We start from the raw sequence: 24,644 nt of genomic DNA on the forward strand, positions 1-24,644 counted from the left end.
GGATGATTGGACATACCTAGTAGATGACCCCTATAGATTTTGGGATTAGTAAGTCAAAGGTCAAGGTGACCTGGACCAGAATATTGAAAACCATTTCCGATCAATAACATGTGAACCACTTGACCCAGAACGTTGAAAAATTCATTGGATGATTGTACTTGCAGAGTAGATCACCCCTATTGATTTTGTGTAGGCTGATCATGTAAATTAAACTTGTTAAGAAAAATTTACGAATATGAATTAATGCAAACTTAAATGAATGCATCTCGATGAAGCCACAACATTGTTAATGTCCTTGAAATATGATCAACATGCACTGGGTTCATGCAGATGACTATTTTCGAGGAGGTGTGACTTTTTACTGCATGATCATAATCATGTTAAATTTGCAGTGAAGTTAGTAGAATGATTGTAAATTATGACAACAAAGTCTACGTTATTTTTGAACAGTCCTCGCACCATTGAGCTTTTGAGGCGGTAAAATAAATCAAACACCGCACAGGTACAGCTCACACTTTCAATAATTGTTTTCGTAATTTTCTCACAGAGGACTTCTCTGTTTGATTGCTATTTTGTTTGTTTTGTGCAAAAATACTTTTTAAGGCATTATTGCTTGCTTAATTATAGTTGATGCAATTGTAAGTGACTTGCTGAAAATGGTTCCTCCATGTTCAGAAAATTTGTTCGTGGTAAAAGAGAGTTTCTTAATTACTGTTAATGTTGTAATACTTCATTTTGTGTCTAGTTTATTTTGTTGAGGAAAATGCATTTTTATACAGCCGAAGGGACGTATTATGTTAATTTGACGCTGGTGTCTGTCTGTGTGTCCATTAGCAATTTCGTGTGTGCTCTGTAACTCTTGAACCCTTGAAGGATTTCGAAGAAACTTTATACAAATGTTCACCACATCGAGACAACATGCAGGGTGCATGTTTTAGATGGATCAGTTCAAGGTCAAGGTCACAGGGGTCAAAGGTCATATGACTTTGTTTCGTGTCCGCTCTGTAACTCTTGAACTGCTTGAAGGATTTTACAGAAACTTTGTGCAAATGTTCACCGCATCTAGACGACATGCAGAGCGCATGCATTGGAAGGCTCTCTTTAAGGTCAGGGTCATACTTAGGGGTCAGAGGTCTTACCTTCGGGCGTATATTGCTCCGCATTGCGTTGCTCTTTTTAAAGAGTATGATTATACTCCAGCTCCCATAATAAACTAAAAATTAATGTATTTTACTTACCTGAATTTATGTCCTTACATGTTGTGTACTCAAACTCCTCCAGCATTATACCTTTGTTGAAACTTTGCCTGCAAGGTTATATTTCCGAAACCAGAACATGAATTGAATTGATATATCACACAAGGCTTTCCAGTTGTCAGAATTGCTGAAAAAAAATCAAGTAGAGATCTCTTGATTGAATTTGATGCAAATTATCATCCTTTTTCCCCAGTAATCACTGTTTGTATTGGATTGAGATTTCCCATAATGCTCCACAGTTGTCAAACTGTGCAATACTGAATTGAATTTAATAAACACACCCTGGTACCGGCGCTCCCAAGTACAGGTGGCACTCACACATACAGCGCTCGATAAGCGATTTTGGAGGAGCGGTGGTGTAAGTATTTCTTATTGTATCTCTGGTAATTCAATTTTTTTTCGTAAAATGAAAGATATCTGCGCCCTGGTGAATAATTGATGACTATGTTCTGTGAGTGTCACAACATTTCATCTTGAAATAAACAAACTACGGCGAGTTAAACGTGAACGTTTGACTCAAAAATGTCAAATGTAAAAAAAAAACACGTAAAATACTCAGTAAATACACCAAATGTATTCATTTTTGATACAGTATCGTATAGTCATATCTTCCTACAATAACCAGTTCCAATTCCAAGGCTTAATTTGTTATATTTAAAGAATTACTCGTGTTTAAAGATGGTAAGGGGTTTCAAAACGGCACTCACATGGCACAGGTGTGTATTTTTTTGACGCTCACCAAGTACAGCTAGAGAAAGGTCTTCAGAAATGTGGAGAAATCGTCAGCTCTAAGGCAACTACAACGGAAAAGAGATAAATCGGACTGGTTAGTTATGTGTGGTAGAGATAACACCACCAAGAACAGTCTGATGTTGGATTAAACAGTAGTTAATGGAACTAGTCATCACGTCTCATGTCTGCTATTAAGTCGGAATGACTCACATCAATTCATGAGAGAGCCAAACAAGAACTCATTAATTGATAAATTCCTTGAATTAATAAGATATTAAAATATGAGCGTCTTTTGAACCTAACAGACATTTTAACACAATTCTTTAATGGCTGATATATGCCATTCCGTCTTTCCGCTAATTTTGGGCGCCGATTTATAATGTAAATATCGACTTTTCGCTCAGCGCCCCACTAATTATCGTGTTTTCAATCCACGCTCCCGCCCTTTCTTATTTCTAGTATTTTCTCTATGGAGAATCGCAGACCAAAAGTTTAGATTTAATATGTAAATCGTTGGGGGGAGTCGAGCAAAAACTGGCTGATCAGCGGGCTCCGAGCAAGGAGTTGAGGTTTGAAAGGCATAACATTGGTGGGCACCCGGGCACCCAGCCGCTTTACATCTTGAATCTCACTCAACGCCAGCACCGCCCCCTCCCCCCATCCCCATAATCGTGTTTTCGCTCCGCACATGTTATCGAATTTTTGCTCGCTAAACACTCCGCGTTTAACTTTTTTTAATTCACGTGTTTTCGCTCGACGGGGTCGCGTGGCGAATTGATGAAATGGTATAAATCAGCCACCGTAAAAATCTTCCATTTCTCTGTTATGAGTGTTTACTGAATCTTAAATCTAATAATACAAGTAAAATATTGTTCGTAAGAAGTTCAACATTTATTATACATTCAGTGTAGGCGTATGGTAAGTTGTTAAAATAAAGAAAAGAATACAAAACTTGTCAGTCCGTTATAAATGAGTTTTACTAACTCTGTAATGAAACATTTATTCCACACCCCAACAAAAAGTATCGATCTGGCTATATATATATATATATATATATATATATATATATATATATATATATCATACGGATGCTTATAGCATTATACTGGTACTCAAAAACGTTGAGATTGACCTGAAATATTAATTAGTAACGGCGTTTAACCAAACGCATACGCACGCACAAACGCACGCAAGCACACACATATCTTCTTGCAAACCTTACCGTCCACTGATCCCACTGAGAATGTTTTGAAGCACGTTTTTCATTTTTCAACGAAATCCTAGGACATATCAAATTTCAGCATTTATCAGTTTTCAACAAGCTTTTTCATAAAAAATAATGTTAAAATATTGTCGCTGTGAGTTTTAACATAAAAAGGTCGACTTCTAGAGTCAGTTTTTTAACGGTATAAAGATTTATGATCATATATACAGACACAACACTGAGAGTAAACAACAACAAGGTCTACATTTCTGAAGACTTTTCTCTAGCTGTACTTGTTGAGCGCCAAAAAAATTAACACCTGTGCCATGTGAGTGCCGTTTTGAAACCCCATACCATCTTTAAACACGAGTCATTCTTTAAATATAACAAATTAAGTCTTGAAATTTGAACTGGTTATTGTAGGAAGACATGACGTTACGATACTGTATCAAAAATGAATACATTTGGAGTATTTACTGAGTATTTTACGTGTTTTTTTGACATTTGACATTTTTGAGTCAAACGTTCACGTTTACCTCGCCGTATTTTGTTTATTTCAAGATGGAATGTTGTGACACTCACAAAACATAGTCACCAATTATTCATCAGGGCGCAGATATCTTTCATCTTAAGAAAAGTTTTGAATTACCGGAGATACGATAAGAAATACTTAAACCACCTCTCCTCCAAAATCGCTTATCGAGCGCTGTATGTGTGAGTGCCACCTGTACTTGGGAGCGCCGGTACCAGGGTGTGATAAAGATACAACATGCCCTTTTACAACTGATGAAATTGGGTTAAAGTTTTGCATAGTCAGGCTTTATCTCAGTAACAGCTAGTTCTTCACACAGAGCTTCCCAGTCACTGAGAAATAACTGTGTCATACAACTGTCATTCTCGCATACCAGAGGTCTACCGTGGTTCCCCGGGTGAACCTCTGGCACATTTCACCAATATTTGTGGTTTGGTTACATTACAGGTAAAACGTTTCAGCCAATCAGCATCGTTTCGCGACAAAATGTAGCGAACCAATCAAAATCGTCCGTGAAAAGCGTGACCGCGCCCTTTCATATCGATGCCGACTTACGAGGAATATTATTTTTTCTTCAGGTAAATTTCTTAACATCGAATAACAGAAATAAATCTTTATTAATCGCAATCATGGAATATCGCCTTTATCCATCGTTAGCAACTACCTTGCTTACATATTGTTTGAAATTTCAATACGGCGTGCCAAATAGTGGCGAACATTGATTGGCTGAAACTTCTCCCGGTAGTATGAGAATGTACAACTGTTGGTTGAATTAAACATAATTGAGCCGTGCCATGAGAAATTCAACATAGTGGCTTTGCGACCAGCATGGATCCAGACCAGCCTGCGCATCCGCGCAGAAAATCACATTGGACATGCACTGGATTGGTTTAACTAAACCTCTAGCCTGTTGACTGTTAGTGAGTCTGCCTTTGCGACCAATGCAGACCAAGGTCATGGTCTGCACTGTGCGCTATTCAGTCGTTAAATTTTCAGTGAACACCCCTTTGAATAATAAATGGTATTGCTCAAATTGAATGATGGACCAGTCCATTTTAGAAATTCAGCAGGCTAAATATAACCAAACAGAAACACAAGGATAGGGTTTTGCCCACACTTTAAGATACCACAGATGCTTCTTAATTTTGTCTCAGCTGTTATATTAGAGTCACAATTAATTTGACACATAATCTCTAGGTATGAATTATTTAGAATGTTCCTCTTCCAGGCTTATTTATCTACTGTTGATTGAGGTGTATTTGTGGTGGTTTTAGTTTTAGCTTGTCCGATTTTTTGAAAAATATCTACGGGGTATTGTCATCACTTGATCGGCAGTGTTGGCGTCAGCATTGGTTAAATTTTTTGTTAGGTCCGCCTTTTCTCAAAACTATTAGAGCTACAGCCTTTATCCATCGTTAGCAACTACCTTGCTTACATATTGTTTGAAATTTCAATTCGGCGTGCCAAATAGTGGCGAACATTGATTGGCTGAAACTTCCCTCGGTAGTAATTACGAGTGCGCATGCTCACCAAATAAACGACAGAAATAAATCTGGTTCGTCTCGGGATTTTGACGAACATCTGATGGATGAGAATGTACAACTGTTGGTTGAATTAATCATAATTGAGCCGTGCCATGAGAAATTCAACATAGTGGCTTTGCCACCAGCATGGATCCAGACCAGCCTGCGCATCCGCGCAGTCTGGTCAGGATCCATGCTGTTCCCTTTCAAAGCCTATTGGAATTAGAGAAACTGTAAGCGAACAGCTTGGATCCTGACCAGACTGCACGGATGTGCAGGCTGATCATGATCCATGCTGGTCTCAGACCCACTATGTTGGTTTTCTCGTGGCATGGCTCATATTAGCTTTGACCCTTACCTATGTGGTAACAGCTACATAATAGTGAAATGAAACTTACCAGGATAGATAACTCAGGTTAAAATCCAAATTAATTTGCCCCATTCTTACATAGAAAATTAATTAAAGGTTTCAGGTTCTGTGCAAGTGCCTAGCCATGCCGGAAATGATACACAGAAGGGCAGCTGGGGTCTATCTTCACTATTATATATTATATATTGTATCAAATTTATGTAGCGCCCTTTTCATGACAATTATGTTCAGAGGCGATTACAAAGGCGGCCACTCAGGGCGCCAAATTCATCCTTCACCAGTACAGACACAGAGCAGTCTGACTAGAGGTTTGGAGTGAGAGAAAGCCCCCAGAACAGAGAGAGAGAAATGTCCTGCTAACTTCACCTAGCACTTTGCGAATAGACAGCTTGGTTCTTTAACGTGCCTGATGTGTAGTACCAACACGTGAAACATTTTAAGCTAGAAGATCACATTGGACATGCACTGGTTTGGGTTTTTACTAAACCTCTGCCTGTTGACTGTAAGTGAGTCTCCCTTTTGCGCCCAAATTTGCAGACCAAGTCATGGTCTGCACTGTGCGCAAATTCAGTCGTTAAATTTTCAGAGAACACCGCTTTGAATAATAAATGGTATTGCCAAATTGAAGATGGCCCCAGTCCCATTTAGAAATTCAGCAGGCTAAATATAACCAAACAGAAACACAAGGATAGGGTTTTGCCCACACTTTAAGATACCACAGATGCTTCTTAACCCTTAGCACGCTAGATAAATTATCGTCTGCTGGAAATGTCGTCTGCTAAAATTGTAAAGTTCATTCAATTTGCTCCAAAATTTGAAGAAATATTGGCAGAGTAGCAAACAGCTTGGAACCTGATCAGACGCCGATTTAATCGGCGTCTGATTTGGTTCCAAGCTGTTTGCAAAGGCTGTTAAATTCGCCTGCAGCAGGCTAAGGGTTAATTTTGTCTCAGCTGTTATATTAGAGTCACAATTAATTTGACACATAATCTCAGGTATGAATAATTTAGAATTTTCCTCTTCCACTGTTCAAACTGTTGATTGAGGTGTTTTTTGTGGTGGTTTTAGTTTACTTGTCCGATTTTTTAAAAAATATCTACTGGGTTTTGTCATCACTTGATCGCCAGTTTTTGGCGTCAGCGTTGGTTAAATTTTTTGTTAGGTTCGCCTTTTCTCAAAACTATTAGAGCTACAGCTTTGAATCTAATTTCACACTTGTTTATCACCATTAGATGACTCTGTAGGCCAAGAATCATAATTCTGTTAAGCATTTTGTATAAATTTTGGGCCCTTTTTGTACTTAGAACATTTGATTTTCTTAAATTTGATTTTCTAGATGTTTAGGTCCACTTTTTCTCAAAACCTGTCTGAGCTACAGCTTTGAAACTTTACACACTTGTTTATCAACATTAGATGAATAAGTAGACCAAGAACCATAACTCTAACCTGCATTTTATCAGAATTACAGCCCTCTATGTACTTAGAAAATTTTAACTGTTTATCATCATTAGGTGAGTAAGTAGGCCAAGAGCCATAAGTCTGATTAATTTTTGCATTTTGTCAGAATTATACTGGTTAGGGTCCTACAACCGGACACTTTTCATGCATTTTTCATGATAATTGAAATTTTAAGTGAACAAAGCTAGGTTCTTCTCCCAACTGAAGAGCTAATTTGTTTACTTCTAAAAGTAGGTCAAGTATATTTTTGAGGCCCAAACAAAGGGTCATGGAATCACGTTATTTTAAGGTCTAACAGTACCGTGTTTCTGGACTTCGTTCATTCATAATTAGAGCTTTTAAATCATGAAAAATGCTTAAATTTTTCGAATCATTCATACAATTTTACCTTTGTAGTAGTTCCATTGAGGAAATCAATGATATATCTATGTTACAACGTACAAAATTCATTTCCCGCTTGTTCTTGCTTTTCACAAATCGAGAGAATCTACACTTATGTTTTATGATGTTTTGAAATCCTGCACTAAATTATCAAAGCTATATTTCCCCGCTTTAAGTGTTTACCAAATGTCTCGTCTGCTTACCTCAAATTACACGTAAACCTGTAGATTTAATTTCGGGGCCTCACAGAAATATTGCGCATGCGCAACGTGCCACTTCCGACTTCCACCCCCCCTCCCAAATGTAAACATGCTGTGTGAGAGAAGACGAAATGAAAGGTAACATTTCTTGTCAAATACTTGTATTTAACTGTTGTTTGATTGACAACAGATGATCAAAGTAAACAACAGAAATAAAGCGTTTTTGAGAACGTCTGGTTTGGTGGTCGTCTGGATTTGGTGGTCCCTAACCAGTAGCCCTTTATATGTACTTAAAAAATTTGAATTTCTTTTTATAGAGTGCACTTTTCTTGATTTCATTAAGAGTTATAGCTTTGAAACTTTGTACACTTGTTTGTTGTGATTAGATTAGCATGTATGTCAAGAGTAATAACTGTCTGCTGCATTTTGTCTTAATTTTGGGCCTTTTTAACTTAGAAGTCAGTATTTCTTGGTTGTTTTTTGTTTAAGTTCACTTTTCTTGAATACTTACTATAGCTGTGAAACTTCATACATTTTTGTCATCAGTTAAGATGAGGAGTAAGAAGGCCAAGAACCATAACTCTTTTTAACATACTGTCCAGCACTTGCAGACAAATGTTGGCACCCACAGGTGGTGCTCTTGTTTTAACTAATAGTTGTGAATAGTGCAACATTTAAGTTTAAAACTGGCAAAAAAGTTTACCAAATGTCTTGCATAAAAGTACCAGCCTGAAATTTTTTATGTATCAGCAGCTTTAAATATTTATGAACAAGGCAACTCCAGCAAGGCCTGAAATAATAACTAAGTAATTATAAAATATAAATGATGCTAAAAATAATCTGTCGGGAAATATAAGTGATGTGAAACTTCATACTGGATTGCTATGTTGCTTGTCTTAATTAAAGTCTCAGGGAAGGGAAACTATATTACAGTCGTTAATCATCATTATTGGTGTAGGGTTTCATAGCTGCATCCATCATAGCAAAAATTATATAATTTCCACTTATTTTTCTTAAAACATATTTTATCTGGTCTTAAAGATGTCTGCAGGGGCTTCTGAAGTTAAGGTCTCTCAGACTTCAAATCACTTGCCCCTCACCGATGTGGGTTCGAGCCTGACACGGGGCGTTGACTTCTATATATGAGGAAGCCATCCAGATTGCTTACGGAAGGTCGTTTGTTCTAACCAGATGCCTGTTTGTGATGAAATAATGGGGACTGGGAGTTTTCCGGCACCACAAAATCTAGAAAGTCGCCAAATGACCTATAATTGTGGTGGTACAATGTTAAATCCAACAAAACTTTAACAAATACAGTTGTCTGCATGAAATATAATATAATGACATAATTGACAAAAACAAAGTAAATTTAAAAAATGGTGTCTTTTGAACTTTTTACTTTGAGTAGTAATAAAGGTATACTAACTGAATATGAATTTCCGAGTTTAGAAAGCAGAGTATGCCCCTTTTCTGTCGTGTTTTGTGTATCTCTAAGTGTTTGAACGGGAGTCATTATACATCATTGGATTGTTATTCAGTATAATTATGAAGTTGTCTAGGATTTTACCCCATAAGCCCTTGACAGTGAAAAATATGCATATGGGGTCTGTAAGTTTGTATCACATGAATCCCAAAATGCAGTTGCCAAAAGCTGGGATTGTAGGGAGCAACTTGAGACAAATTTTAACAGGATCTAAATATGCAGATGTTCTGACTTTTATTTTTTCAGACCAAGTGAGAGAACGGGTGAAGATTTAGACATCATTTACTCCAGACTGAAGGACATAAAAGTGTTTGAGAAGTTCCATCCCATGTTGCTGCAGCAGATCTGTTACTATGGTTACTATGAAGATCTGGAAAAAGGGGTTACTTGTAAGTTATAGTAAGAATAAGAGCATATCATTGAATATTCATAGCTTATTAGCTCTGTATTGACAAATTATGCAAAAGTTCTGCTTCAATGAGCTGTCATTGCATATTTGAGCCTCATGAGAAAACCAACATAGTGCCTTTGCGACCAGCATGGATCCAGACCAGCCTGCACATCCGCACAGTCTGGTCAGGATCCATGCTGTTCGCTTTCAAACCTATTGCAATTAGAGAAACCTTTGGCAAACAACATGGATCCTGACCAGACTGCGCGGATGCGCAGGCAGGTCTGGATCCATGCTGGTTGCAAATGCACTATGTTGGTTTTCTCATGGTGTGGCTCATTTCTCAGTGCAAAGCTAATAACCTTTTTATTGCATACAAATGCACATATTAATATTATATAAATGTTATGAACTTGTTCAATAGCCTGAACAAAATTGACAGTACTTGCATAATGAAATAATTTATAATAATTTATTGCAACAACATACATTAAAATGACATGTACGTCACATACCAAATATGACATTCAGGCATCAGTATGGAAAAATACTGATGCTTTTGGTTCCATTGTAACTAAACAGAGAATAAAAACAATAGTGTTGTATAATGTTGATATGATGTCAGTGATTCATCTGTCGATATGCTCCGTCTGTGCCTGTCGGTTAATTGTCTTTTTGCACCTTCGTATATAACATAATGTTAGTCTTGCAGATGCCGTCATAAGAGGAAGTCAAATAGCTTGCTAATAGTAATTTATCTGTGGCTCAGCCAGATGGCTTTAAACTCTGTAAGGAGAGAGCAGATCTATGGAAGAGGGGGTTGTGAGTTTGATCTGTGGGCGAGGTTTATGTTCTCCATGACAATTCGATGAAAAGACAGTGTGTTTGAAATCGTTCATCCTCAGCATCTAATTCATGTGTAGAAATTGACAGTTACTTGCAGAGAACAGGTTATTACATGTACAGAATCCAGAAGCACTGGTTAGGTTACCTGCTCACCATCACATAACTGTTGAAAAATGGCATATATCTCAGAAACAGACAACCAAAGCATCTGTTGTTAGCTCACCTGAGCACAAAGTGCTCAAAGGTGAGCTTTAGTGATCGCCCTGTGTCCGTCATCTGTCGTCAACATTTTGACTGTTAACACTCTAGAGGCCACAATTTTGGCCCAAACTTAATGAAACTTGGTCAGAATGTTACACTCAATGAAATCTTGGACGAGTTTGATATTGGGTCATCTGGGTTCAAAAACTAGGTCACCAGGTCAAATCAAAGGAAAAGCTTGTTAACACTCTGGAGGTCACAATTTTGGCCTAATCTTAATGAAACTTGGTCAGAATGTTACCTTCAATAAAGTCTTGGATGAGTTTGATATTGGGTCATCTGGGGTCAAAAACTAGGTCACCAGGTCAAGTTGAAGGAAAAGCTTGTTAACACTCAAGAGGTCATATTTTTAGCCCAATCTTAATGAAACTTGGTCAGAATGTTACCTTCAATAAAATCTTGGACGAGTTCGATATTGGGTCATCTGGGGTCTAAAACTAGGTCACCAGGTCAAATCAAAGGAAAAGCTTGTTAACACTCTGGAGGTCACAATTTGGCCCAATCTTAATGAAACTTGGTCAGAAATGTTACCTTCAATAAAATCTTTTCACAAGTTTGATATTGGGTCATCTGGGGTAAAAAACTAGGTCACCAGGTCAAGTTGAATGAAAAGCTTGTTAACACTCTAGAGGTCACATTTTTAGCCGAATAGTAATGAAACTTTGGGCAGAATGTTACCTTTAATAAAAAACTTGGAAAGAGTTTGATATTGGGGCATCTGGGTCAAAAACCAGGGCACCAGGTCAAATCATAGAAAAGCTTGTTAAAAATCTGAGGTCACAATTTTGCCCAATCTTAATGAAACTTGGTCAGAATGTTACCCTTCAATAAAATCTTGGATGAATTCGATATTGGGTCATCTGGGGTCAAAAACTAGGTCACCAGGTCAAATTGAAGGAAAACCTTGTTAACACTCTAGAGGTCACAATTTAGGCCCATCTTAAAGAAACTTTTGGGCAAGTGTTACCTTTATAAAATCTTGGACGAGTTCGATATTGGGGCATCTGGGGTCAAAAACCAGGTCACCAGGTCAAATCAAAGGAAAAGCTTGTTAACACTCTAGAGGTCACAATTTGGGCCCAATTTTAATGAAACTTAGTCAGAATGTTACCCTCAATAAAGTCTTGGATGAATTCGATATTAGGTCATTCAGGATAAAAAACTAGGTCACCAGGTCAAAATAAAGGAAAAGCTTGTTAACACTGTAGAGGCCAGATTTATGACTGTATCTTCATGAAACTTGGTCAGAATGTTAATCTTGATGTTCTCAAGGTCCAGTTTTAATCTGGGTCATGTAGGATAAAAACTAGGTCACCAGGTCAAATTGAAGGAAAAGCTAGTTTACACTGTAGAGGCCACATTTATGACCATATCTTAATGAAACTTTGTCAGAATGTTAATCTTGATGATCTATAAGTCAAGTTTAAATCTGGGTCAGGTCGGGTCAAAAACTAGGTCACTAGGTCAAATCAAAGTAAAGCTTTTTAACACACTAGAGGCCACATTTATGACTGTATCATCACGAAACTTAGTCAGAATAGTAATGTTGGTGATTTTTTAATCAAAATGGAATCTTGGTCATGTCTGGTCAAAAACTAGGTCACTGGGTCAAATCAAAGGAAAAGCTATTTAACACTTTAGAGGCCACATTTATGACCATATCTTAATGAAACTTGGTCAGAATGTTAATCTTGATGATCTTTAGGTCATTAGGTCAGGTGAGCGATACAGGGCCTTCATGGCCCTCTTGTTCAATATATACGTGCCTAATATAATGCCTGTAGAGGAAGCCGGATTAAAAGGATGAAGTAAGCTATGTTTGTTTGATTAGAACAAAAGATTGATAGTTACCAAGACTTACATTTTGTAAAATATTTTTGTGTACCGTAGATACCCGTGTATAATGCGCACCGGTGTATAATGCGCACCCCTGATCTTTGTTCAAAATCCTGGGGGGGGGGGGGGGAAATTTTTTTTGGGCAATTTGAGGTGGATGGAAAAAGAAAGTAGAGTTTCATCGACACCGGTAATAAATTTTAACTCCACGGCGGAGAGCAGCATCGGTCTCAACGGTACTATCGATTTTTTGTTTTCTCAAAAATAAAACCAGTAAATTATTGTTATATTTGTTGTTTTAAAAACCATTTTTAATTCACTATTTTGAATAAATAAAAGCAGCTGATTCAATATTTCGGAATGGTATCTTTCAAAATGACATGAGCTTCTCCCAATTTAAACTGATACAAAAGGTGTGAAGTCTTTTTGTCCCGACATAAAAGCCAGTAATTAAACCCGCAATCAACGTGTCACCTCGTGTCAATTATGGGTTTTTCACAGTTTGATCTCGGTTTTAAAAATAAAACTTGATCTTTAATTAGTAACATAATTTTTGTGATTTATAAACAAATTTTTTTCGTCAAAAACTTTTAAATTTATATGAAATTAATTTTGTTGAAAGAAAAATAAACAATTCGATCTTTTACGGAACGTAACGCGATCTTAGATTTTTGCGGAGACAGTAAGCGCGGGAGAAGTTCCCTTTACCAAAATGGGAAAAACGGTAACAAACTTGTTTTGAAGTTTTGGGAAAAATTTTTTCTATACCTTGTATTAAAGCCACCCCACGATTCGGGGGTGGTCCCGGGGGTCAAAAAACTGCGCATTATACATGGGTATCTACGGTAGTTCTGTTTTTAGCTCGATCACCAGAGACAAAGGCTGTGAGGTCTGTAAGTGTTGTTTGTCATCCATTAACTCCAAATCTAAAATAAGGTGGCTCCTTGACTTCTTAGTTAATATGTACAAAGACATCAATTGATACTGACAGCGAAGACTTTTCAGTATTGTCAACACTAGCCCCAAAGTTCTGTTGACAGCAATTTCCATGTCTTCTGGAGGTAGCATCAATGAAAGGTTCTATTACAAATTTAAACAAAAAAGTGTCTTGAACTGTGTGTTAAATAGCTTTGTTATGAATATATTTCAGTGTTTAGACAAGGTGACATTGGAACCAACTGGTATACAGTGTTGTCAGGATCATTGGAGGTTCAGATCTCAGAATCTGGAGATCCTGCTGTAAGTCATTACATAAACCATGTAATCTTGTGATTTTGGTGTAATTTGTTACATATATTTTGTAATCTGGAGACCTGCAAGTTCCAACATTATTTAAATAAGTACTGTAAAGTATTACATAAATTAAGTGATTTGGAGAAGCCTGTAAGTTGTTAGGCCAAAAAAAATTAATGTTTACTTTCTCAGGCCCCGCCGCATACGATTTTGACCCGCCGCATCTAAAAAAATTATCAAAGAAAAACTGAAGAAATTCGCAAAAAGAGAAAATTCAACAAAAATTGAGGACAAAAGAAGGAAAATATGTGAATACATACAAATAAGTCGTCAAGAATGGTTCTTTTGTTCATCAATGTCTTTAAGTGTGTAAATATGGATGTGCAACACTGGATTCATATAAAACGGGCAATGCGTAATAAAAAAAAAAAAAAAATAAAAAAAAATCCGCACTGCCTCATTAAATTTTGCAAAAAGTGGCCTGAGAAACTAAACATTAATTTTTTTTGGCCTTACATAAATTCTGTAATCTGGAGACCTTGTGTAAGTTTTTACGTCGATTGTGTTCGATGTACTGCAGGGTGAGTCTTTACAGTTGCTACCTAAATCACTATTTATAACTGGGGATTTGAAAACCTTGCTCTAATACGTGATGGAGCCATTCAACCACCTTACTGAGGTTGGTTGTTGAAAGATGGAAGATGATTTTGTGTATGAGCAAGTTCAAATATATTTCTAATAGTTTTAATTACACATCCGTAAACTGTCTGGCTTCTTTTCTTTAACAAGGACACACTTTTACCTATGCTTGCGAAACTTCATATGAAAATTTCTTGTGGCTGTTAGATGACCCATGTTTTGTAGATCAGGGTCACTGTGCCATTAAGACTGAAACTAGTCAGTAACTGGATGACACTTTAATATTGGTCACTCTGCTCTGCAGAAACTACAAATTGTGCAAAAGGGGGCACATGGTCCCTTTTACAGGGGCTTAGATAAAAAAGAGAGAAAAAGCTTTAAATGATTTACTTCAGAAACCACTTGATGGATCGTCATCAAACTTTCTTAAGGTCCTGTCTCAAACTTGTTCGAATTGGGCGGGCACTTGGTGCCTTTCAGTGGCTAATCTGAAGCTACAAGCAGAAAACATTTGAACAAGTTCTTCTCATGAACCACTTGATAGAACTTCATCAAATATGGTCTGTAGAATCGTTGTAAGGTCCTATCTCAGATTTACTTAAATAGGACATTTTAAGGCTCCTTTTAGGTGCTGCTTGTGCTAAAAATAGAAACACCTTCATACACATTGCCCTCTTTTGTAATACAGGCGAAAAGTAAGCCTCATGAATTTAAAGAGATATGGAAATTAACCTAGATAATAGCCAGTATAGATGCTGTACTGTAACATATATTGCTCATAACATCTTTATAAAACAAACTCTCAAAGCAAATTCAAAGTCTGAAGAAAAATCATGATTCTAAAAGTCGATTATCTGCAATAGTGCTTATGTAGTTCCAGCTGTACTTTTGACCACTTTATTCAGTTATGTAAAGTACAGTTAACACCTTTATTTGACATGATGTTAGGGTTTTCTCACATTTGATTGTTTCATAGCTGTTAAACCCAAAAGCATGTGCAATTTTTGACGTATGATTTTTTCCAGAGGAAGGTTTTAACTTTTAAATAAAGTCAGTATGACAACTTTGGTGCAAGCAGAATTAGGTCACTTTTTTAATTTAGCTTGACAAAAAACTGGAGAACATCATTCTCTCTCTTGTGCGGGTAATTGTCTTCGGTGTATTCGATATGTCCAAAATGCCTCGCCTTGATGCACTTTCAAACTATCCCGTGCCATACTGAAATCACTTACGCCCCTTTTATTCTTGTCTCCTATCCCATTCTGTCGTGAATTGATTTCCTTGTATATATTTGGAAGTCATACATGTATCATTAGGTGTTTAGTGTCATAATACAAGTTCACATATCAGGGGGTTTTGTGTCCACTACTGTCCAGGATTTCAATACTTGGCAGAGATATTCCGCATAATGAGACAACTTGAACTTGTCATATACATAAGACAGAGTCCCTTAGCTGAATGGTCACTTTTTAGGCCCCAGTTAGAAGATAAGTTTCTTGTCCAATTTCTAATGTTTATTCATGCAAGATGGATATTCAATAACTTGGAATAAAAATTTAATATAACAAGGTGATGTGATTTTGCCCGCTTCAAAGAAGAGGGGTATAGTACATGTACTTTGTACATTGTCTCTTTGTCAGTTCGTCTGTCTGTCTGGTCCATATATCTGTTGGTCTGTAGTTCATTTGGTTTCTCATCAGGGACTAAAGAATGCTCAGTGGCACCATGGTAGGTTTCATGGGAATATTACAAGTGGTAAGTAGGTAACCTCATAAACTTGGTCAGAAGCAAGATCAAAAAAGTCATGGTCAAGGGCCTCATCATTTTAGGGACTTAGGCCCATTTGTGCCACTTAATTGTTTTCGAAAGCCGCTGAAATATAACTTGTGCAATTATGTCTCCAACCACACAGTGGTGTGGGAGACATATTGATTTACTCCAGTCTGTGTGTCTGTCTGTCTGTCACAAAGCTTGTCTGCACTCTAAATCGAACATTTCTCATCCGATCTTCACAAAACTTCAACAAATTGTGTCTGCCAGTAAGTGCTCGGCCAAGTTCATTAACTAGCCAAATCGGCCTAGGCACTTCGGAGTTATTATTATTATTATACCAGATTTATATAGCGCCCTTTTCATGATCAATTTCACGTTCAAAGGCGCTTTATATAGTTCAAATGCAGCCACACAGGGCGCATAATTCATCCTCTACTAGTTCAGACACAGAGCGATCTGACCACAGGGACCGAGTGAGACAAAGACCCAACGGGAGAGAGATCAAAAACAGATACAGGGTTGTCCGGCTAACTTAGCCTAGCTCGTTTCGAATAGACAGCCTGGTTCTTTAACGTGCCCATGTATAGCACTGATACCCAAACAAGGATTGCCTGGGTTCCTGACCAGAAAACCTCTAGTTGGGTGGGAAACACTGGGAAAAGTGTTTCTGAAAATTCCCGAGTAGCTGCCGGGGATCGAACCCCAACCTCAGGATTGGAAGGCCAGTGTGCAAACCACTGAGCTATCTGTCCACAATTATTGCCCTTGATTTACCAAAAACACTCAGATTTCTTGAGCAGTTTTACCCCAAAACTGGCGCCTATACTACTAGTAGTATAGGCATCCTTTTGGTGTCAAGAAAGCGCATGCACATGAGGATTAAGTAAACAGTATATAAAGACTGACTTACTATTTAGATGATTAGGCAGTTGTGGGAGACATGCGCTTTTCTCAAAAGCATCTCTAGTTTCAAACTGAAGTGATGTAGTTAAAAGAAAATGCGGCAGCCTGTATTTAGGAAATTTAGAGTAGAAGTCTGAAGTTTCTGAATTAGAATGTTGATGAATTTCATGCCAAAAAGTGATATTAATTATAGGAATCTGTGACACTGTGCACACTCGGACCAGGAACATCATTTGGAGAGTCCGTTCTCACTAACAGGCCTAGGCATGCCACAATCATCACCAGGGACTATACAGAACTCATCCGTGTGGAACAGAAAGATTTTAAAATTCTCTGGGAGGTATAATATTATATGTCATCACTTCTTTTATTAATTGATAGAACTTCTTTCTTTGCATGTTTGTCATAGAAAGCAATTTGCCAGTTTCAGGGATCAAACTCACAACTTCTTTGTTCAAAGTCTTTGGGTTCTCCTTAGTGAGCTACTTAGTTGTAGGTGAGAAATATCACATTTTTAGCTCACCTGTCACATAGTGAAAAGATGAGCTTTTGTGATCAACCTTCGTCTGTGCGTGCGTCCGTCAACATTTTCTTGTCTGCACGATAGTGGTTTCATTTTTAGCTCGACTATTCATAGAATAGTAGAGCTATTGGACTCGCCCATGCGTCGGCGTCCGCGTCGGCGTCCGCGTCCGCGTCCCGATTTGGTTAAGTTTTTGTATGTAAGCTGGTTTCTCAGCAACCACTTGTGGGAATGGATTGAAACTTCACACACTTATTCACTGTGATAAACTGACTTACATTGCACAGGTTCCATAACTCTGTTTTGCTTTTTTACAAAATTATGCCCCTTTTTTGACTTAGAAATTTTTGGTTAAGGTTTTGTATGTAAGCTGGTATCTCAGTAACCACTTGTTGGAATGGATTGAAACTTCACACACTTATTTACTGTGATAAACTGACTTACATTGCACAGGTTCCATAACTCTATTTTGCTTTTTTACAAAATTATGCCCCTTTTTCGACTTAGAATTTTTGGTTAAGGTTTTGTATGTAAGCTGGTATCTCAGTACTCACTAATGGGAATGGATTGAAACTTCACACCCTTGTTCACTGTCATGATCTGACATGCACAAAGCAGGTCCCATAACTTGATTTTGCTTTTTTACAAAATTATGCCCCTTTTTCAACATAGAAATTTTTGGTTAAGTTTTTGTATGTAAGCTGGTATCTCAGTATCCACTAATGGGAAAGGATTGAAACTTTACACACTAGTTCACTGTCATGATATGACATGCAGTGCAAAGGATCAATAACTCAACTTTGCATTTTACAAAATTATGCCCCTTTTTCAACTTAGGAGTTTTTGGGTTAAATTCTTATATGTAAGCTGGTATCTCAGTACCCACTAATGGGAATGGATTGAAACTTCATACACTTGTCCACTGTCATGAGCTGATAAGCACTTTGCAGGTTCCATAACCCTATTTTACTTTTTTACTAAATTATGCCCCTTTTTCGACTTTCTTATTCATTCAAGCGACAAGGCTGTTAAATAGTCGAGCGTTGCTGTTTTCCGACAGCTCTTGTTTATTTTATTTTAACCAAACTTGCACACAACTTGTATAACCATAAGATCCTTTCTTGAACTGGCCAGATCCCACTATGGGTTCCAGAGTTATGGCCCCTGAAATGGCCAAAATTAGCTATTTTGACCTTGTCTGCACAACAGCAGCTTTGTTTATTATTTGATTTTTACCAAACTGGCACACAACTTGTATCACCATAAGATCTTGGTTTCTTTCTTGAACTGGCCAGATTCCATTATGGGTTCCAGAGTTATGGCCCCTGAAAGTGCCAGAATTAGCTATTTTGACCTTGTCTGCATAATAGCAGCTTCATTTATGATTTGAATTTAATCAACCTTGCACAAAACTAGTGTCACCATAAGATCTCTGTTCCTTTCTTGAACCGGACAGATTCCATAATAGGTTCCAGAGTTATGGTCCCTGAAAGGGCCAAAATTAGCTATTTTGACCTTGTCTGCACAATAGCAACTTCATTTATGATTTGATTTTAACCAAACTTGCACACAACTTGTATCATCACAAGATCTTGGTTCCTTTCTTGAACTGGCCAGATTCCTTTATGGGTTCCAGAGTCAAGTCATATGACTTTGTTTCGTATATATATTGCTCTGCATTTGCGCTGCATTGCAGTGCTCTAGTTTTTATATGGCATATCCTTCTCTTGTTCACTTACAATATTTTTTTTTAATTACTTCCCTTTTATGTTAATATAGATAGCTTATTTAGTAACTTTTTTACTATTGGCTGTAGGGAAAAACCAAGACCACTTTCCTGTGGTACAACATGGATTGTACCTCCAATTTTTAGGTGTATTTTGACATATCTGTACCTTGTAAGAATTTTTTTTCTTTTTGGTTGAAGCAATGGTACTCAGGTGAGTGATATAGGGCCATCATGGCCCTCTTGTTTATTAAGTTAAGTCATTTTAATAGGATTGCTGAAGCATATTACTAGCTTAAAAAATTAAATATTGCATGTACAGTGTACATGTTTATGTAAATTCAGTTTCTTCCAATATATAAGGTAAGTTTTGTAAATGAACAGATTATTACATTTTTAGTTTGTCGACTTTTCAAAATAATCTACGACCAGGTATTGCCGACACTTTATCATCAGCGTCAGCAGCGTCGGCATTGGTTTAAGATTTTTGTTAGGTCCACATTTTCTAAAAACCTATAAGAGCTGTAGCTTTGAAACTTCACACACTTGTTTATCAACATTAGATGAGTAAGATGGTCAAAAACCATAAGTCTCACTTGCATTTTGTCAGAATTATGGCTCTTTTTGCACTTAGAAAATTTGAACTTCTATTTAAATTTTTTCGTTAAGATCCACTTCTTCTCAAGAACTATAAGAACTATAGCTTTGAAACTTCACACAGTTGTTTCTCATCATTAGTGAATAAGTAGAACAAAAACCATAACTGTTACTTGCATTTGGTCAGAGTTATGGCCCTTGCTGTACTTACAAAATTGAGATTTCTTGGTTAAAATTTTTGTTTACTGAAGCTATAGCTTTTAAACTGCAGATTTGTTTATCATCATTAGTCGAGTCTGTAGGCCAAGAAGCATAACATTGTACCCTGTTTTCCACTTAAGTTTTTATATGTTATAAGCTGGTATATGAGCATACCCACTAATCGGAAATAGATCGAAATTTCACACACTTGTTCACTCTGATGATTTGACACTGGTTCCGTAACTATACTTTGCGTTTTTAGCTGTCACAAAGTGACAAGGTGAGCTTTTGTGATCGCGCAGTGTCCGTCGTCTGTCCGTGCGTCCGTCCGTGCGTAAACTTTTCCTTGTGACATCTCTAGAGGTCAGATTTTTGATGGAATCTTTATGAAAATGGGTCAGAATGTTCATCTTGGTAAATTCTAGGTCAAGTTCGAAACTGGATCACGTGCCGTCAAAAACTAGGTCAGTAGGTCTAAAAATAGAAAAACCTTGTGACCTCTCTAGAGGCCATAATTTTCAATGGATCTTCATGAAAATTGGTCAGAATGTTCATCTTGATGATATCTAGGTCAAGTTCGAAACTGGGTCACGCACCTTCAAAAACTAGGTCAGTAGGTCTAAAAATAGAAAAACCTTGTAACCTCTCTAGAGGCCATATATTTCACAAGATCTTCATGAAAGTTGGTCAGAACGTTCACCTTGATGATATCTAGGTCAAGTTCGAAAGTGGGTCACGTGCCATCAAAAACTAGGTCAGTAGGTTTAATAATAGGAAAACCTTGTGACCTCTCTAAAGGCCATATTTTTCATGAGATCTGTATGAAAGTTGGTCTGAATGTTCATCTTGATGATATCTAGGTCAAGTTCAAAACTGGGTCACGTCCGGTCAAAAATTAGGTCAGTAGGTCTAAAAATAGAAAAACCTTGTCACCTTCTAGAGGCCATAAATTTCACAAGATGTTCATGAAAATTGGTCAGGACGTTCACCTTGATGATATCTAGGTCAAGTTTGAAACTGGGTCACGTGCCGTCAAAAACTAGGTCAGTAGGTCAGATAATAGAAAAACCTTGTGACCTCTCTAAAGGCCGTATTTTTCATGGGATCTGTATGAAAGTTGGTCTGAATGTTCATCTTGATGATATCTAGGTCAAGTTCGAAACTGGGTCATGTGCGGTCAAAAACTAGGTCAGTAGGTCTAAAAATAGAAAAACCTTGTGACCTCTCTAGAGGCCATATATTTCATGAAATCTTCATGAAAATTGGTCAGAATGTTGGCCTTAATGATATCTAAGTCAAGTTCGAAAGTGGGTCACGTGCCTTCAAAAACTAGGTCAGTAGGTCAAATAATAGAAAAACCTTGTGACCTCTCTAGAGGCCATATTTTCCATGGGATCTGTATGAAAGTTGGTCTGAATGTTCATCTTGATGATATCTAGGTCAAGTTTGAAAGTGGGTCACGTGCCATGAAGAACTAGGTCAGTAGGTCAAATAATAGAAAAACCTTGTGACCTCTCTAAAGGCCATATTTTTCAATGGATCTTCATGAAAGTTGGTCTGAATGTTCATCTTGATGATATCTAGGTCAAGTTCGAAACAGGGTCATGTGCAGTCAAAAACTAGGTCAGTAGGTCTAAAAATAGAAAAACCTTGTGACCTCTCTAAGGCCATACTTGTGAATGGATCTCCATAGAAATTGGTCTGAATGTTCATCTTGATGATATCTAGGTCAAGTTCAAAAGTGGGTCACGTGTCATCAAAAAGTAGGTCAGTAGGTCAAATAATGAAAAAACGTTGTGACCTCTCTAGAGGCCATATTTTTCATGGGATCTGTATGAAAGTTGGTCTGAATGTATCTTGATGATATCTAGGTCAATTTTTGAAACTGGGTCAACTGCTATCAAAAACTAGGTCAGTAGGTCTTGAAATAGAAAAACCTTGTGACCTCTCTAGAGGCCATACCCTTGAATGGATCTTCATGAAAATTGGTCAGAATGTTCACCTTGATGATATCTAGGTCAAGTTTGAAACTGGGTCATGTGCCTTAAAGAACTTGGTTAATAGGTCAAGTAATAGAAAAACCTTGTGACCTCTCTAGAGACCATATTTTTCAAATGGATCTTCATGAAAATTGGTCAGAATTTTTATCTTGATAATATCTAGGTCAAGTTTAAAATTGGGTCACATGAGCTCAAAAACTAGGTCACTATGTCAAATAATAGAAAAAACGACGTCATACTCAAAACTGGATCATGTGGGAAGAGGTGAGCAATTCAGGACCATCATAGTCCTCTTGTTGCAAAATTATATCCCTTTTTCGACTTTAATATTCATTCAGCTGACAAGGCTGTTATTGGTCAAGCGTGGCTATCCTCCAACAGCTCTGTTAGCTCACCTGATTGCTCAGGTGAGTTTTTGTGATCGCTCTATGTCCCACGTCTGTCTGTTGTCTGTCAACATTTAGCTTGTGTATGCGATAGAGGCTGTATTTATCAACTGATCTTCATGAAATTTGGTCAGAATGATAACCTTGATGAAATCTAGGATACATTCGAAAATGGTTTATCTGGGATCAAAAACTAGGTCACTAGGTCAAATCAAAGAAAAACCTTGTGTATGCGATAGAGGCTGTATTTTTCAATTAATCTTCATGAATTTTTGTCAGAATGATTACCTTGATGAAATCTAGGCCGAGTTTGAAAATGGGTCATCTGGGGTCAAAAACTAGGTCACTAGGTCAAATCAAAGAAAAACCTTCTGTATGTGATAGAGGCTGTATTTTTCAATTAATCTTCATGAATTTTAGTCAGAATGATACCCTTGATGAAATCTAGGCTGAGTTTGAAAATGGGTCATCTGGGGTCAAAAACTAGGTCACTAGGTCAAATCAAAGAAAAACCTTGTGTATGCGATAGAGGCTGTATTTTTCAATTAATCTTCATGAATTTTGGTCAGAATGATTGCCTTGATGAAATCTAGGACAAGTTCGAATATGGGTCATCTGGGGTCAAAAACTAGGTCACTAGGTCAAATCAAAGGAAAAGCTTGTATATGCGATAGAGGCTGTATTTTTCAATTCATCTTCCTATAATTAAGTCAAAATGACAACCTTAATGAAATCTAGGCCGAATTTGTAAATGGGTTATCTTGGGTCAAAAAGTAGGTCACTAGGTCAAATCAAAGAAAAACCTTTTGTATGCGATAGAGGCTGTATTTTTCAATTGATCTTCATGAAATTTGGTCAGAATGATTGCATTGATGAAATCTAAGTGAAGTTTGAAAATGGGTCATCTGGGGTCAAAAATTAGGGCACTAGGTCAAATCAAAGGAAAAACCTTTTGTATGCGATAGAAGCTGTATTTTTCAATTGATCTTCATGAAATTTGGTCAGAATGATTGCATTGATGAAATCTAAGTCAAGTTTGAATATGGATCATCTGGGATCAAAAATTAGGTCACTAGGTCAAATCAAAGAAAAACCTTGTGTATACGATAGAGGCTATATTTTTCAATTGATCTTCCTGAAATTAAGTCAGAATGATTGCCTTGATGAAATCTACATTAGTTTTGATTATGGGTCATCTTGGGTCAAAAACTAGGTCACTAGGTCAAATCAAAGAAAACCCTTTTTTATGCAATAGAGGCTGTATTTTTCAATTGATCTTCATGAAATTTGGTCAGAATGATTGCCTTGATGAAATCTAGGTCAAGTTTCAATATGGGTCATCTGGGTCAAAAAGTAGGTCAGTATGTTAAATCAAAGAAAAACCTTGTGTATGTGATAGAGGCTAATTTTTCAACAGATCATGAAATTTTGTCAGAATGATAGCCTTGATGAAATCTAGGTCAAGGTTGAATATGGGTCATCTGGGTTTAAAAACAAGGTCACTATGTCAAATCAAGGAGAAACCTTGTGTATGCAATAGGGGCTGCATTTTATACTGGATTTTCATAAAATCTGGTCAGAATGGTTGCCTGGATGAAATCTAGGTCAAGTTCGAATATGGGTAGTCTGGGGTCAAAAACTAGGTCACTAGGTCAAATCAAAGAAAAACCTTTTGTATGCGATAGAGGCTGTATTTTTCAATTGATCTTCATGAAATTTGATCAGAATGGTAGCCTTGATGAAATCTAGGTCAAGTTGGAATATGGGTCATCTGGGGTCAAAAACTAGGTCACTAGGTCAAATCAAAGAAAATACTTACTTATACTCAAGATTTTTGCTCCAATTTTAATGATAATTGGTCAGAATATTTTTTTCCATGAAATCGCTAGGTCAAACATGTTTACTCTGTTTAATATGTTGTGTTATGGTGTGTTTCTCAGGTGAGCCACCTAGGGCCATCTTGGCCCTCTTGTTTTTTAATTCCTACAGTAGCACACTCCCTTATAGTTAAATTGACAAACAGTTACAGCTACCAGGGGACATATCAATTTTGTTATTTTGATATTGGTGAGACAAAAATTATTATTCTCTGTTGTTTTTCACAGTAAATGTCATGAACTGTCATAAACAGGATTTCTTTCTATTAATAGATTTCATTGAAAGTTTTAAAAAAAATTTAGTGGGAAAATA

The 24,644-nt window shown here is 37.1% G+C and overlaps 1 protein-coding gene across 3 annotated transcripts in view; it reads left to right on the forward strand.

Annotated features, from left to right (window-relative positions):
* LOC123531451 (rap guanine nucleotide exchange factor 4-like) overlaps positions 1-24,644 on the forward strand; it is a 162,993-nt gene that overhangs the window by 72,513 nt on the left and 65,836 nt on the right. For all 3 annotated transcript variants that reach the window (XM_053517422.1, XM_053517423.1, XM_053517421.1), the window contains 3 exons: positions 9,386-9,528; positions 13,624-13,712; positions 17,215-17,361. In XM_053517422.1, the coding sequence (XP_053373397.1) occupies positions 9,386-9,528; positions 13,624-13,712; positions 17,215-17,361 (379 nt within the window). The remainder of the gene's footprint in view (positions 1-9,385; positions 9,529-13,623; positions 13,713-17,214; positions 17,362-24,644) is intronic.

This window comes from Mercenaria mercenaria, chromosome 11 (assembly GCF_021730395.1).
Source record: "Mercenaria mercenaria strain notata chromosome 11, MADL_Memer_1, whole genome shotgun sequence".
In the NCBI taxonomy this organism is placed as follows: domain Eukaryota; kingdom Metazoa; phylum Mollusca; class Bivalvia; order Venerida; family Veneridae; genus Mercenaria; species Mercenaria mercenaria.